The sequence below is a fragment of the Peromyscus leucopus genome, chromosome 4, assembly GCF_004664715.2.
Source record: "Peromyscus leucopus breed LL Stock chromosome 4, UCI_PerLeu_2.1, whole genome shotgun sequence".
In the NCBI taxonomy this organism is placed as follows: domain Eukaryota; kingdom Metazoa; phylum Chordata; class Mammalia; order Rodentia; family Cricetidae; genus Peromyscus; species Peromyscus leucopus.
The window spans coordinates 65,380,021-65,396,025 of record NC_051066.1 but is presented as its reverse complement, the minus strand read 5'-3'; the positions used below and the strand labels follow the sequence as shown (position 1 = coordinate 65,396,025).

General features: G+C 34.3%; 1 protein-coding gene across 1 annotated transcript; it reads left to right on the top strand.

Annotated features, from left to right (window-relative positions):
• The first annotated feature begins 9,144 nt into the window (after window positions 1-9,144).
• LOC114685906 (olfactory receptor 4A5-like) lies at window positions 9,145-15,313 on the top strand. Its single transcript, XM_028860547.1, has 2 exons — window positions 9,145-10,079; window positions 15,271-15,313. Exons 1-2 carry the CDS (start codon window positions 9,145-9,147, stop codon window positions 15,311-15,313), a joined length of 978 nt encoding a protein of 325 aa, XP_028716380.1.
• Window positions 15,314-16,005: the final 692 nt, after the last annotated feature.

The window sequence follows — 16,005 nt, the reverse complement described above, 5'->3', positions numbered from 1 at the left end:
TGCACACAATTGAATCACCCTCAACATGGAGGGAATTACCTGTTGGTCATATGATCTATGGAGCAAGAAGTTTTCTTAAATATAATGCTAGGGTGCTCTTTCTTCAACATATTTACAGTAATTAAAACTGAAATATGAATTGATGTTTCAGGTTATCAGTAATAGGATATTTGTAATAATACAAGTTCTTTGATATATTATTTATATTAAAAACCCTGAACAATAGGGAGTCAGAAAATTATATGGAATGAATTAATGAGTGAAAATTTTATGCTTATAGAAATCTAATGTTATTTTTCTTTTTTACTTTAAAAAGTCAAACTATCCCTTTTTGCAGATGACACGATCCTATACCTAAACTGTATACTAAAGACTCCACCAGAAAATCTTAGTTATGAAAACCATTTTCAATTAAGTGACTGGTTTGCAAAATCATCATTCAAAAAGAAATGGAATGGAGGATGGAAGCAGAATTTTGGTCAGAGTATGGGGAAGGATAACATCTTAGACATATACTGAGTTAATTAACAAATTGCATGTTGTTCAGATAAGAAATCTATATAATTACTCTTATGTCCCAGGGGCCATCATTGAAGGGGTAGGGAAGTAGAAAGATTGCAAAAGACAGAAAAAGGGGGACTGAAGTGAAACCATGTCTTCTAGTTATGAACGAAAGCAATCCATAAAACTACAAAATGCCGACATTTTAGAACTAATACCTACCACATATGAAGCAGGACTACCAAATAGAGTGTTTCAGTACTCAGTTATTATTTCAACTCTCTTTTTCATACCTGCCATTCACAGTTCTGTTATTTTAATTATGTTAACAGCATTTTTACATCACACCTTTTATAGAAATAATATAACTAATTAGAAACAGCCAAGTTCTCCCACATAGGTGAGAGGGGCTCTAATGATTTTTTGTCATATCCACTGACTTCCTGCCACACATAAGAAAAAAATTCAGTTTGATTCTTTAGAAGCAGAAAGATTGCAAAAGTCAGGAATTTGGGAAGGCAAACACTATCTTCTCAATATGACAGGGTGATTGCATTCATGCATCCATATCAGCTGTGGTTGCCTGCACAACATCAAGTCAGTTAGTGTCCACCATGTATTGGCAAGGGCTTCACAGGCCTTTTCCCTAGCTGAGGAGCTATTGGCAGTTAATAGTTTCTGGGTGAGAGGAAGTTTTCTTCAGTGTGTGGCTCCTGGTAGGTTACTAACACTGCACTGGAAGGCTCTACACTAATGCTCATTTATACTGTCTAGTTGAATACAGTTGGATGTATGAAAAACAAACAAATAAATAAGTAAATAAATAAGACATGAGGAGTATGTGGTGATTGGGTCCTAGGATAAGTTGGAGGGATGGAATGGGAGTGAACATGGTCAAAATATATTGTATGCATGTATGAAATTCTCAAAAAATATTAAAGTCATCAAAATATAAAACAATCTATTTATTAAATAATAAGTATTAAATAATTAAATATTTAAAATATTTTTAAGATTTAAAATTTATTTTTAAAAAGCACAAATAGTACAGATGCTCTTCATATTGCAAATAATACAGTTGATATTACAAAAATTAATCCATTTGTTTCATAAAATTTAAAATGCTATTGTTTAGTAATTCCATCACCTATCAGTTGTAGCTCATATCTAAGCCTTTGTGACACAGAAGAACCAATATTTATCTAAATGTCTGAAGCATATGTGCTCACTATGTTGATGACAGCCAAAAGAAGAAATTAGGCTGGAAGTTCTTAAACAGTTTGAGGAAAGTCAGTTTGAGGAAACCATCAACTTTTTTTTTTCTAATAGCAACAATTGCTTAATATTGGAGGGAAAGTAAGAATAAGACAAAAGGAATGAGGATTATTATGGTTCCATCTCATGTGTATCAATAGCTTTGTTTCTCCAAAAGTTAATACACCGATTTTTAGCACCGATTTTTGAGAGCTGAAAGACCTTAACCTCAGCCTCTGTAGCTCAACACTTTTTGGACTGATGGAGATTGCACTTTATAGTGGTGTCCTTCACTACAGGGACCAAGGCTGCTGCTATTTCATGTTGGTTTAATCATTACTTGCCTTATACTATTCCTATACATTATACTTTGAACATTTTCTTTTCACATTATAGATTTTCCAAATCATCTTGGGAGTTAAGTCTCATTGTTGGCAAGATCTGAGGCTCTTACCTCTGGGGATTACAGAGTGAAGAAGCCTGTTAAAGAAAAATTGCTTAATTTAAATTTGTTCCAAATAGTCTAATTAACTTATCTACTAAAATAGATGTGCTCACACAGTTAATATAAATGAAAGAACTATTTTCCTAATTAAATGATCTAGAGGCCTTTGAGAACTCAAAGACTACTAGGCTGGAGCATGCTTTCATTTGATATTTAGTCCTTGATAGATACAGTTTTCTAAAGTATTTATCTTTGAATATGAAAATTTGTGGAATGTTTCAATTTTCCTGGACCTTCTACATACAAGGACATGTTTCTAAACAGGCAGAAAGGGGTCTTAGTGAGATTCTATTTCAAGATCTTTAAAGATAGAGGATTTATTTTACTCATTGAAATTCTTCATCATTAGTGTTTCAAATTTAAACAGTTACCTCTGTATTATTAGATGCTACTATATTTATGAGGGATGTCAATCTGATCATATCTCCTCAAAGCAAGGCCTCTTTGGAGTGCTTCACTTCAGTGGACTGAAAATAGAAAAAGTCTCTTGATTAATTTGGAGATCAACTTTTTGCATCAGTAAATATTGAAGTTGGACAAATTAATTTCCCTTTCTTCTATTAACTGTTTACATACTTGAATAAACACAGATTCTTTTTTTGAACGTATTTTCCCAGAAGATGAGACAATCCAACTGTCTTTCTTTTACAGTAAGTTGATGTTATATTTAAATATTACTTGATTTTTAGATATTCATTTGTTTACACTTACACTTCTGAAAAAGTCTGAGATAAAGGGAAATCTTGTGAAAATGTACTGGGTACAGTCACTTGATAGTCTTTCTGTGTTTACTGAACAGCTGTAAGTCACCATTTATTCTCAAAGGAACACAAGCACATGAAAAAATTTTAATCAATACAGTAAAAGACCCTTCATTTTCCAGAACAAAAATTAGACCTAAGATATATGCTTATGATGTCAGCAACAAAATGCATAATTTAAATATTCCTTTCCTAATGTCTTAAAGGTCATGCATTCCCATAGGAAATATATAAATTAGGAAGATTAAACAAAATCACACTAAACCGTACATACAAAATCATAATACACACAGTATTTTTTATTATTGACTGATTTGATTTTCTATTTTAAAAATAACAAGTGAAAATATATTTTATGTATTAAAAATCAGTAATGGATTTATTACTTTATTTTATTGCACATATTATGTGGATGTATTAACAAAGGTGTGTAATTATTTTTATATACATTTAAATGAAGATATTTAGAACTGCATATCATTCAAGTGCTTACTGTGTGGTGAAACAAATGTCCATCAAGTAGCTACTCTCTACCCTCTTTTAGCTACATACAAAGCACACATACATCTGTCATTTGGATGTGTGCTTTTGCATGTAGCTAAAATTATTGAGTATGATAGTATGTATGTAAAGAGTAGTCCATAGTGAAGTACCTCATTCACTTAGATTTGTTATGTTGGTATTGTAAAGTATTTTGATTATGAGGAGTAGGTGGGGGTGGGATGGGGGAAGTGGGAGGAAAGTGGGAGAAGGGGTGGGAGGGGAAACAGCGGTCAGTATGAAAATTGAAAAAAACTTTAAACAAGTAAACCTTACAAAAGAAAGAAAAGGAAATTAAAAATGTTAAATTTTATTGTGCTGACTCTTATAAGATCATTTTCTAGTAAGTATATAATACACTTGGAGCCTATTCCCTCCATAATCATCAATTTACATTGCTTTCACCCCACTGCCTCTCACATATATCTTTTATTCAGAGAGCCTCAGTTTTACATTCATACCATCTATGTACATACAATTTGATATTTATATAAAAATGTGGAATCTGTGCATTACTGAAGGAATTGAAATCATTATGTAAAAACAACATGAGCATCCCTTTGTTTGTCTCAGCACTTTTCATAGTAGCCAAGAAATGGCAGCAACTTAATGTCTGTCAAATGATGAATTTATTAAAAACTTTGGCATATGTACACCCCAGGATACTATTTAGCCATTAAATTAAAACCAAAATCCTTCTACTTATGACAAGATTATAACTGTTGTCATTATTAATCAACAGTCTAGTTTATGTGCTTGAATTACATAGATGATACACCATAGTTGACTTCATAAGGAAGTGAAGATTTTGCATGTGTCCTTAACCACTGTTAAGCTATGTAGATGGCTTATTTCAACATTTCATATTTCAACATTAGCTCATAGTCTCTTAATAGATATACCTGGACATTTTTTTTCTTATTATAGATTTTTCAAATCAACTTGGCTGTTAGCTACTCATTCTTGGCAAGATTCAAGGCTTTTACCTCTAGGGATTATTGAAAAGAAGAAATCTGTTCAAAAGAGGTGATCTCATTTGAACTTGTTCCAAATAGTTTAACAAGCTTATCTACTTAAATACTGAGGGTACAAAAGTTGTAGACAGTATTGTGAATATAAATGGAAGAAATGTTTTCCTGACCAAATGACTCAGGAAGCCTCTGGTATTTACCCCTTGATGTATCCTATCCTTGTGCTTTATTCATCATTAAGACAGTCTATCGATGGCTTAATTTCCTGGAGTCTTCTACATACAAGGAAATGATTACAACAAGAAAGGAAAGGATTTTATAGAGAATCTGAGTAATAGAGACTGAAAGCTTCTGTTGTAGTTATGAGAAACCTTCACTATTAATGAATAGTGAAAGTAATTTAAACCACTGAGTTGAAATGTTGAGTATCTGGCTTGTTTGTGAGACACAAGGATGCTGCTGAACTTCACTAAAGTCAAAACCTTTTGGATGCCTTTAGTACAACTGACTAAAAGAGAAAAATGCATATAATTAATTGTAAGATTAATTAAGTCTGTAAATTTTTAATTAACATGACTATATAAAGATTGTTAATAATTTCTAATTGTTGGAATTTTATACACACAAATAATACATCTTTGTACTTTTATGAAAAAATTGTTTTAGAATGTGACAATATCAACCTACTTTTTTGGAGTAAGTTTGACATTTAATTTAAATATTTTCTGTTTAAATTTTAACTTATATTCTGACATTTCTCTGAAAGACTTAGATAATAGAAAACTTTGTGGAAATGTGTTTTCTACAGTCTCTTGGTACTCTTTTTTTTTTTGTCTGTTGAACATATATTTTTTCATGTGTTCCATGACTTCACATAGGTACATGAAATAAATACAGCCCTACCAGCAAAAGAACCTTTGATTTTTCTGTAACAAAAGTAAGAACCACGTTGTGAGTACACAAGACCACAAAAAAGGAATGCAAGCTAAAGACCTCTGTGATATAATGAAGTACAGCTGATATTTTCTGTCATATGGTCTCACAGGAAGTATGTAAATTAAGCAAACTAAAATGCTAAATATGGAAATGTATCATAAAATATAAGTCTATTTGCTATCAGTGTTACAGACTACTTATTTTATTGGGGGAGGTTGCACCATTATGTCCTATTTGGCCAAGCAGCAAGTGAAAAATTTACATTTTATAAATGACAGTGATTTATTATTTTTATTTTATGGGACATTGTGTTTCATGTGCTTTGTTAAAAAGGATGCATAATCATTTTAGATATTTTAAACATGGTGATTAAAATTTGGTATCCTCACACATGCTTAAGTTGTACAAGATCAAATACCTATATTTCAGTTGTTTAATGCTGTATTTCACGTATATCTTAAAAATGTCCAATACATATGTTAGTATATGTTAATAGAGAAACGCAGAGGAATGTCTCCCCTTCTACCACAGACATCTGTTAGTTTGGTATTGTGTAGTACTGTACATGGTATTAAAACTGGATCATTTCCCTCATGTCTTCTGTGAGTATATGATTTTATCTATCTACTGAAAGTCTAAAACTCATAAATGAGAGGGAATGTAGTATTGTTCCTTCTGATACTGAGGTAAGTTGACTAATGTGCTTATTTCCACTTGTATCTGTGTTGTGTCCAGTGACATAACTTCACTCTTCTTTTTTGTGATAAAATTTCAGTGCTAGGTAAAGTATTTTTTAAAATATAAGACTTTTTTTTAAGACTTAATTTAATTTAATTTTTTACTAGGAAATTTTCTATTCGATTTACATACCAACCTCAGATCTCCCTCCCCTCTCTCCTCCCACTCACAAGTCCCCCCCCCCATCCTGCTGCCATCCCCATCTCCTCCAAGGCAAGACATGTTTTTAATAATGGATTATACTATTATTTTTCAAGAAGTGTGTTAGCAGTAGTTCAAAATGAAAGCAGTCATACTATACTTCAGTGTTTATAGAATTGACCCTTTGATAATGTATATTATATATAGGTCTAGTATGATGTAGCTATTATACTCTGTTTTTTTCCCTATTACATAAATAATCACATAAGACCCTAGAATGTTTGGCCTGTTGAAAACCAATTCATATCAATACTGAACGCAACTGAACTGTGTAGAAGTAAAATGTAGAAGACAGAATTGGGCATAAGTGATACAATATTCCTATGTTCTAAGGCAGTTGGGAACTTCAGGAATGATGCTGATAGATGTTCTGACTCAAATGGAAGCATATATGTGAATGAGACATTAGTGTAAGTTGCATCCCAACTGCTTCTACAGCTGCTCTGACTCTGCACATATCCTTCTTGATGACAAGTTCATGCAAATGGCATCTTGCTTCTGAGAGTTAGTCCAAATATATATCTTCACTGGTAAATATTGATAATATTTTACATGTAAAAATGAATATCTATCTATCTATATCTATCTATCTATCTATCTATCTATCTATCTATCTATCTATCTATCTAGTTCCTAAGAATTGAATATATGACTTTAATTAGAAAGTGGTTCATGAGGCACACATATTCTGCTTTTTTTCTAACCCAGAATATGTCAACATTCCTGTTAAGAGATAGAAATTCTCATGACTTATTGTCAGTGGATGCTTACAGGGAAACATCCAGGAACAGTGATCATAGCCTCCATTGAGATGTCTGATGTGCTGAGTGGGCAGTGGTTAGAAATTTCATAAGAACACCAACAGACCACTCTAGGAGAGGGATATTATGGAAGTCCCTGTGGTACAAATGGTGCAACAGAGGCAGAGGGAGACTTACTAAGATAGTCAAGATCAGGATGATACAACAGAAATAATCTTCATGCTGTAGCCAGGTGTGTGGTTGCAGGGTCCACAGCTTTCATCACTGCTCTTTTCCTGAACAAGTATTTCTCTGCTGTGGATATTGCTTTGTATAAATAAAACACCGATTGGCCAGTAGCCAGGCAGGAAGTACAGGTGGGACAAACAGAGAAGAGGATTCTGGAAAGTGTAAGGCTGAGAGAGATGCTGCCAGCCACCGCCATGACAAGAAAAATGTAAGGTACTGGTAAGCCACGAGCCACGTGGCAAAGTATAGATTTATAGAAATGGGTTAATTTAAGAAAGAAGAACTAGATAACAAGAAGCCTGCCATGGCCATACAGTTTATAAGCAATATAAGTCTCTGTGTGTTTACTTGGTTGTGTCTGAGAGGCTGCAGCACTGGCTGTCTGGTGAGAGAGATTTGTCCTGACCATGGGCCAGGCAGGAAAACTCTAGCTGCATTTCTCACATTTTTTCTTGCTATACCATGTACAGTAAGATTAGGGATATTATTTGGTCATAGTAGTTATTAAATTCAATTTTGCATTATTAGTATCATTCAGGAAGCTGTGGTAAACTTGGAACTATTGTGAAAATGTGAAAAAAGGAAAAAAATGACATCACAAGAGGAAGGGAGGGGGTCAATAGTGACAGTGCTGTAGACCATTAGAGACTGGGAGACTGTGAAATATTGTTCAATCCCCCTTGATTTTCAGAATGCAAACAGAGATGTGTTTGCACTTATGTTTAGACAATGAATACAACCAACACCTCTGCATTCTGACTATGAATTTTCTTTGAGTGTTCTGCTTTTGAGGATCCAGACAGTGAATTCCTTTGTTAGGTTCCTCAGCAGCTAGAATGTATTAAGATAAAAACCATGCTTCAATTAGTATTTACTCTCTCCTTTGTATTTCTATTTCCCTCTATCTCTCTGCTTAGATTTCCCTGAGAGTTCTAGAAAAAGTCTACTGTCTGCTGATGCAGGACATGGTAAGAGCAATGGGTTAGTTTAGGTAAAGTAAAAATACTTGTGTAAAACCTACTGATGGTTGTAATTGGGGTACTAATTAGTATAAACAAGCATCACATAGAACTGTAACTAATAAAATATCATGAGCCATATGAAGTAATTGTGTGCTCAATAATATTGGAGGCATTTGGTGCGGTTCAAAGTCTACTTTTTTTTTTTAGAGTAAGTGATATGTATATGATGACTAAAATCATCTAGTGAGGTAGAATGTACGCCTAATAGTGTAATTTAATGGTAGTGGCACAGATTCTTGAGGATTAGTGTTTTTGTGGGCATTACACAAGTTTATATTTTAAAATATTACCCACAGGTGTTACCAGCTCAAAGTCTTACTCTTTATTAGTTGATATACTTGAGTTTAATGTCACAATCATTTTTCAAGTTTCTTGAAGGAAAAACCTTTCCTCTGTTCATTTGCTGCTATCAATCTCAAAGTGTAATGTGCTTTAAATAACTACTTTTAAAGGTATGGGTCACAGAGATACCTCTGTCTGTATTTCTGTCTAGAGATTCAGTGATATTGAGATAAGCCTAGTAATTAAAGTTATTAGGAGAAAGTGATGGAGCTTGTTTCAAGGGGAAGCTCAATAGATATTTACTAAATGCCTAGTACTGGTTAACTACTGTAGAAGACAGCATGTGCAGCATCATGACAGAATGGATTCATGGTCTTGTTCATGCTTGTGGCAGGCCCTGTTCTTCTGTGCTCCTCCTCTGAAACACGCCTGATAGAAGAATAAATGGGCCAGAAAAACAATGTCACTGAATTTGTCCTGCTGGGTTTCACTCAAGATCCTGTTTGGCAAAAAGCATTATTTGTTATGTTTTTACTCATCTACATTGTGACAATGGTGGGGAATTTGCTCATAGTGGGGACAGTGATTGTCAGCCCCTCCTTGGGCTCCCCAATGTACTTCTTCCTTGCCTCTCTGTCACTCATGGATGCTGTTTATTCCACTGCCATCTCACCCAAGTTGATTGTAGACTTGCTCCGTGATAAGAAGACTATCTCCTTCACAGCATGCATCGGTCAGCTCTTTATAGAGCATTTATTTGGTGGTGTTGATATTGTCATTCTGGTGGCGATGGCCTATGATCGTTATGTGGCCATCTATAAGCCTCTGCATTATTTGATTATCATGAATCGTCGGGTATGTATCCTTTTATTAGTGATGGCCTGCGTGGGAGGTTTTGTACATGCTTTATTTCAAGTTCTTGCTGTATATAAACTTCCTTTCTGTGGGCCTAATATCATTGACCACTTTGGCTGTGACATCTACCCACTATTGCTACTTGCATGCACTGATACCTACTTCATTGGCCTCTCTGCCACTGTCAACAATGGGGCCATGTGTATAGTGATCTTCTTCCTCCTACTACTCTCCTATGGAATCATCCTAAGATCTCTCAAGAATCACAGTCAGGAAGGGAGACGTAAAGCTCTTTTCACCTGCAGCTCCCATATCACTGTGGTTTTCCTCTTTTTTGTTCCCTGTATTTTCATGTATGTTAGACCTGTTTCTAGTTTTCCTATTGATAAAGCCATTACTGTATTTTATACTATTGTTACTCCCATGTTGAATCCTTTAATATATACATTGAGAAATTCAGAGATGAAAAATTCTATAGAAAAGCTCCTTCAAAAAGTATTAAGTCCCAATAGAATAAGACTTTCTTATATTACTAAGCACTAGGCACCAGTAATGAATAAATTCCATCTTGAACATTCACACTAGTCCCTTATATTCTGAAACTACTTTTATTGTGAATGCAATTTATAAACATTTTTGTTCCAATTTTTTTATAATTAGTGGTGTTGTTTATATATATGTATATATTATTCAATATATATTCATTATATATATTATTCATTTTTAGCTATCATTTTTAACTAATTTTGATGAATTTCATGTTTCAGTTTATGTCATATTTTCAATAAATAATTTTCTTTTCCTTATTAAAAATTTTTATTTGTTTTACATACCAACAACAAATCTCCCTCTCATGCATCCTCCCACTCCCCCACAACCTTCTCCCACCAACCTATCCTCCATCCCCTCCTTTGAGAAGGTATGACCTCCCATGGGGAGTCAGCAGAGCCTGGTACATTCAGTTGAGGTGGCTTCAACCGCCCCCCTGCATCAAGGCTGTGCAATGTGTCCCACTATAGGTAAGGGATCCCAAAAGCCTGCTCATGAACCAGGGATAGATCTTGACCCCACTGCCAGGGCCCTCTTAAACTGTTCAAGCTACACAACCCTCTTGCTTATGCAGTGGGTCTAGTCCAATCCCATACAGGCTCCACAGCTGTTGGTTCCTAGTTCATGAGTCTCCACTAGCCTGGTTCATTTATCTCCGTAGATTTCTCCATCATGATCTTGATGCTCCTGACTCAGGATCTTTCTCCCTTCAACTGGACTCTTGGAGCTTTGCCTAGTGCTTGCCTGTGGATCTCTGCATGTGCTTCCATCAGTTACTAGATGATGGCTCTATGATCCAACTCAGGCACTGTCTCCACTACTGTTATTAGTCTACATGGGTGTCATCCTTGTGGATTCTGGGAAACTACCCTAGCACCAGGTTTCTCCTTATCCCCATGATGTCTCCCTCTATCAAGATATCTCTTTCATTGCTCTCCCACTCTGTCCCTGTTTCAGCTTGACCATTCTGTTTCCTTATGTTCTCACCCTTTGTCCTCTACTCTCTATTGTCCCCAGTTTACTTAGGAGATCTCATCTATTTCCCCTACCCAAGGCAATCCATGCATCCTTTTTAGGGTCTTCCTTGTTACTTTGCTTCTCTGAAGCTGTGTGTTGTAGTCTGTTTATCATTTGCTTTACATCTAATATCTACTTATGAGTGAGAACATAGCATGTATGTCTTTCTGAGTCTGGGTTACCTCATTCAGGATGATATTTTTTAGTTTCACCCATTTGTCTGCAAATTTTATGATGTCATTGTTTTTTATCATTGTTTATATGTACCACATTTTTTTATTCATTCTTTGGTTGATGGGCATCTAGGTTGTCTCTAGGTTCTGGCTATTACAAATAATGCTACTATGAACATGGCTGAGCAAGTGTCCTTGTGGTATGATTGAGCATGCTGTAGGTATATACCCAAGAGTGATATCATTGGGTCTTGAGGTAGATTAATTCCCAATTTTCTGAGAAATAGCCATACTGATTTCCAAAGCGGCTGTACAAATTTGCACTACCACCAACAGTAAAGGAGTGTTCCCCTTGCTCCATATCTTCTCCAACATAACCTGTCATCAATGTTTTTGATCTTAGCCATTCTGCCAGGTGTAATATGGTTTCTCAAGGTCATTTTGATTTGGACTTCCCTGATGATTGAGAATGTTAAGCAATTCCTTAAATGTCTTTCAGCCATTCGAGATTCTTCTGTTGAGAATTCTCTTTTAGATCTGTAGCCTAATTTTTAATTGAATTGCTTGGTATTTTGATGTCTAATTTTCTGTGTTCTTTATATGTTTTGAAGATTAGCCCTCTGTCATATGTGGGGCTGTTGAAGATCTTTTCCCATTCTGTAGGCAGTTCTTTTTCTTACTGTGTCCTTTGCCTTACAGAAGATTTTCAGTTTCAGGAGGTCCCATTTATTAATTGTTGATGTCAGTGTGTGTGCTACTGGTGTTCTATTCATAAAGTTGTTTCATATGCCAATCCATTCAAGGCTGCTTCCCACTTTCTCATCTATCAGGTTCAGTGTAACTGGATTTATGTTGAGGTTTTTGATCCACTTTTACTCAAATTTTGTATATCGTAATAGATATGGATCTATTTGCAATCTTCTACATGTTGACTATTTTTGATGAATTGCCTATTTTAGTTTATGTCACACTTTGAATAAATAATTTTCTTTCAATTTTTTTCATACAATATAATTTATTAATTTTTTTACTCTCATCGCTTTCCAGATTCTTCTTCCTTCAAATCTCAACCAACTTCATGTTGTCTCTTTCTATCTCCTTTCCTCTATATCTTTTTCTGTTTTTCACTCTCAACCCTCACAAAACCAAACATAAAAAAAAAAACATCAAAATAAACAAACAGAAACTCAACAAGATAAAAGTTCCAAACCATGCTGATATGAACATAGCTGAGCAAGTGCTCTTGTGGTATGATTGAGCATTTCTTGGGTATATGCCCAGGAGTGGTATAGCTGGATCTTGGGGGAGATTGATTCCCAATTTTCTAAGAAAGCGCCATATTGATTTCCAAAGTGGTTGTATAAGCTTGCATTCCCACCAGCAGTGGAGGAGAGTTCCCCTAGTTCCACATCCTCTCCAGCATAAAGTGTCTTCAGTGTTTTTGATCTTAGCCATTCTGACAGGTACAACCAGGCTTTTGACCCAGAAAATCAATTTCAGGAAGAAGTGTGTTGGACAAAGATTAAAGTGATTCTTTGTTTCATTTATAAGAAGATTCATGCACATGATTAGGATGAGCAGAGCCCAGCTGTGCTTTCACTGGCACACAGATATCTTGGTGCCTATGATCACACAGCTGTTCAGATCTTGTCGAACAGGATTACCATAAGACCAAATCTCATTCAGGTTTACAATCACCCCCAAATTCCCCTATGAAGCATTTTCTTATTAATCATTGATTATACGAGAGGATAATTTAACAAAATATAAAGTCATGGGATTCCATTTCATTGGGTATAATAAACACAATGTTATATAAACTGTAAAAAAAAAAAAAAAAGTTCCAAACCAAACAAAATGAACCATGCCTCACACACATAACAAACCAAACCAAACTAAACCCATGGAATTCATTTTATGTTGGTCAACTACTCTTGGACATGAGACCTGTGCTGGAGTATGGTTGATATACCTAATAGTCCATTGAAAAATATTTTTCTTCCCTCTCCCAGCAGGTGTTAATTATAGATGGCTTCTTGGTTTGATATGGAACTTTGTTTCTTCTTTCTCTTTTCAGTACTGTGATTTTGTGTGGCTTGAATCTGTATAGGTAGTGTGCATTCTGTCACAGTCTCTATGATTCCATACATGCAGAAGTGTCTGAAAAACAGAGTTCCTTCAAGTCATCTACCACCTCTGTCTTTGGCAATCTTTTCACCTCCTTTTCTGCAAAAGTCTTCATGCCTTGAAGGAGAAAGCATTAGATGGAGATATTCCATTTAGGACAAATGTGATGTTCTTCATCCTAAATGTTTTTTTTTTTTTAAATATAATTGTTTCAGTGGAATACTTTAGGTTTTCTTTTTCAACTAATTCTATATTGCCATGTGTATTAAAAATCTCTTCTATTCATAGTTTGTCTACACTACTTTCATTTATTTTAATTAACAAAAAATCCTCATTCAATTAAACTTTAGTTTGAAATAATTCTCTGTAAATATTTTTCTAGATTAATTTAGATACTTACAATCTACAATCTACTCACGTTTTGAGTTGTTTAAGCATTAATGCTGTAAATTGACTTAATGTTCATTTTGTTTTTACTCATAGTATTTATTTCTGTAGTGAGAAATTCACAATCTACTTGATATGACTTATAAACCCTATTTTTTTTATTATTTTCATATTTGTCACCTTTGGTTGCTCTAAAAATATTTCCTAGTTTGATGACATACCATGCCCTTTATATTTTACATTCATGTTCTTTTGGATATCTTTCCAGACAATTTTATTTGATGAATGGATCTATTTCCTAATTTTAAACTCAGTGAAGTAGGTTTTAAAAAGTAATAAAATACATCCTATTAACTATTCTTATAGCTGGAGAGTTTCTGTCCTGGTCCTGCCATGTCCTGCAGTCCATTTATAAAGTAATCACTCAGATGCTTATATTACTTATAAACTGCATGGCCACGGCAGGCTCCTTGCTATCTAATTCTTACATCTTAAATTAACTCGTTTCTATTAATCTATAAGTTGCCACATGTTCCATGGCTTTACCTGTTGCCTTTGCATGCTTCTCCCTGGGTGGCAGGGTGGAGTCTCCCCATCAGCCTTCCCGTTCCCAGAATTCTCCTCCCTCTTTGTCCAGCCTATATTTCCTACCTGACCACTGGCCAATCAGCACTTTATTTATTAACCAAACAGAGCAACACATTCAGGGCATACAGAACATCCCACAGCATAATCTGATTCTAACAACATTTCCAGAATAGGAGTAGCTTTGACTGGTGGTGTGCTAACTATGTAGGTAGTTTAGAGAAGAGCTGATTTCTTGATCTCAGCAAATCGTTCCTTTGGAGAACAGGAAAAGCTATCTTTTGCAGGTCCTAGAAACCATCAATAGTTTTGTTGTCAGTTTAGTTTATTTTTATCAATCAGAAGTTTCAGATTTTTTCTTTGAGTTTGTATAATTTGTGTTATTTTAATTATACTTTTAAAATGCTTTCTATTCTGCATTTTCTAGTGATTGTGACAAATATGTAAGTAATTTAAATCATGAATTCTGATACTTCATCAGGAATCTTTATACAATGTGATGAAATTTTTATTAATTACTTGGATTTGCTAGATAAAATGATACCATCTGACATAAATGTTTTTGTTTCCAACAATTTATACCCAATATTTACAACATATCTCCTCATTATGTTGATGTATTAGTTAAAATTGAATAATAAGGATCATCATTTGGAAGATATTCCTATTTTATTTTGTTCAGGCATTCAAAATCTACTTTTAAATCTCCCCAACTAACAAGGATTTGGGTTTATTTTAACTGGTCATAACCCCTTTGAAGAATTCTTTAATCTACACTCTGAGAACCTCAGGAATGGCTGGTATCCTGGAGAAGCTTTATCAAAGAAGAGCCATGTTAGGTTGCACACAATTGAATCACCCTCAACATGGAGGGATTTAGCTGTTGTTCATATGATCTGTGGAGCAAGGAGTCTTCTTAAATGTGATGTTGTGCCTCTATTTCTTCAACATATTTATAGTAATTATAACTGAAATATGAACTAACTTTTGTGTTATCAGTAACAGGCTCTTTTTGATAATAAAAGCTCTATAATACATTATTTATAATAAAGCTGAACAATAGGGAGTCTGAAATTAAATAGAATAAATTACTGAGTGAAAATTTATGCTTATACAAATCAAAAGTTGTTTTTAAATAAAAAATCAAAATATCCCTGTTTGTGGATGTAATATTCCTATAGTTAAACTCTACTAAGGACTCCACCAGAAAATCTTAGTTATGAAAACCATTTTTAATTAAATAACAGGTTTGCAAAATCATCATTCAAAAGCAAATGGTATGGTGGGTAGGAGGCAGAGTGGTGGTCCTAGTGGACTTTATCTTATCAATTAATGATAATCTTTTTTTCTTATATAGTGTCTGGAGAGTTACTGTTCTGTCCATTAAATATTTACATTTATTATCAATAAGATCAATTTTTGGTTTAAGCCTGTTTTGTAAATCTTGATCAGCAGATTCCAGGGAAAGAGTCTTTTTTTTTTTTTTTTTTGTAAGCCTTCATTGTTATCTTTTAAAGCCTGTATCAGTCCCAATAATGACTCACCTTTGTTCTTGTTATTAAACCAGTGTTTGAACACTGTGTGAATTATTACGATGAATGCCAAAATGGTA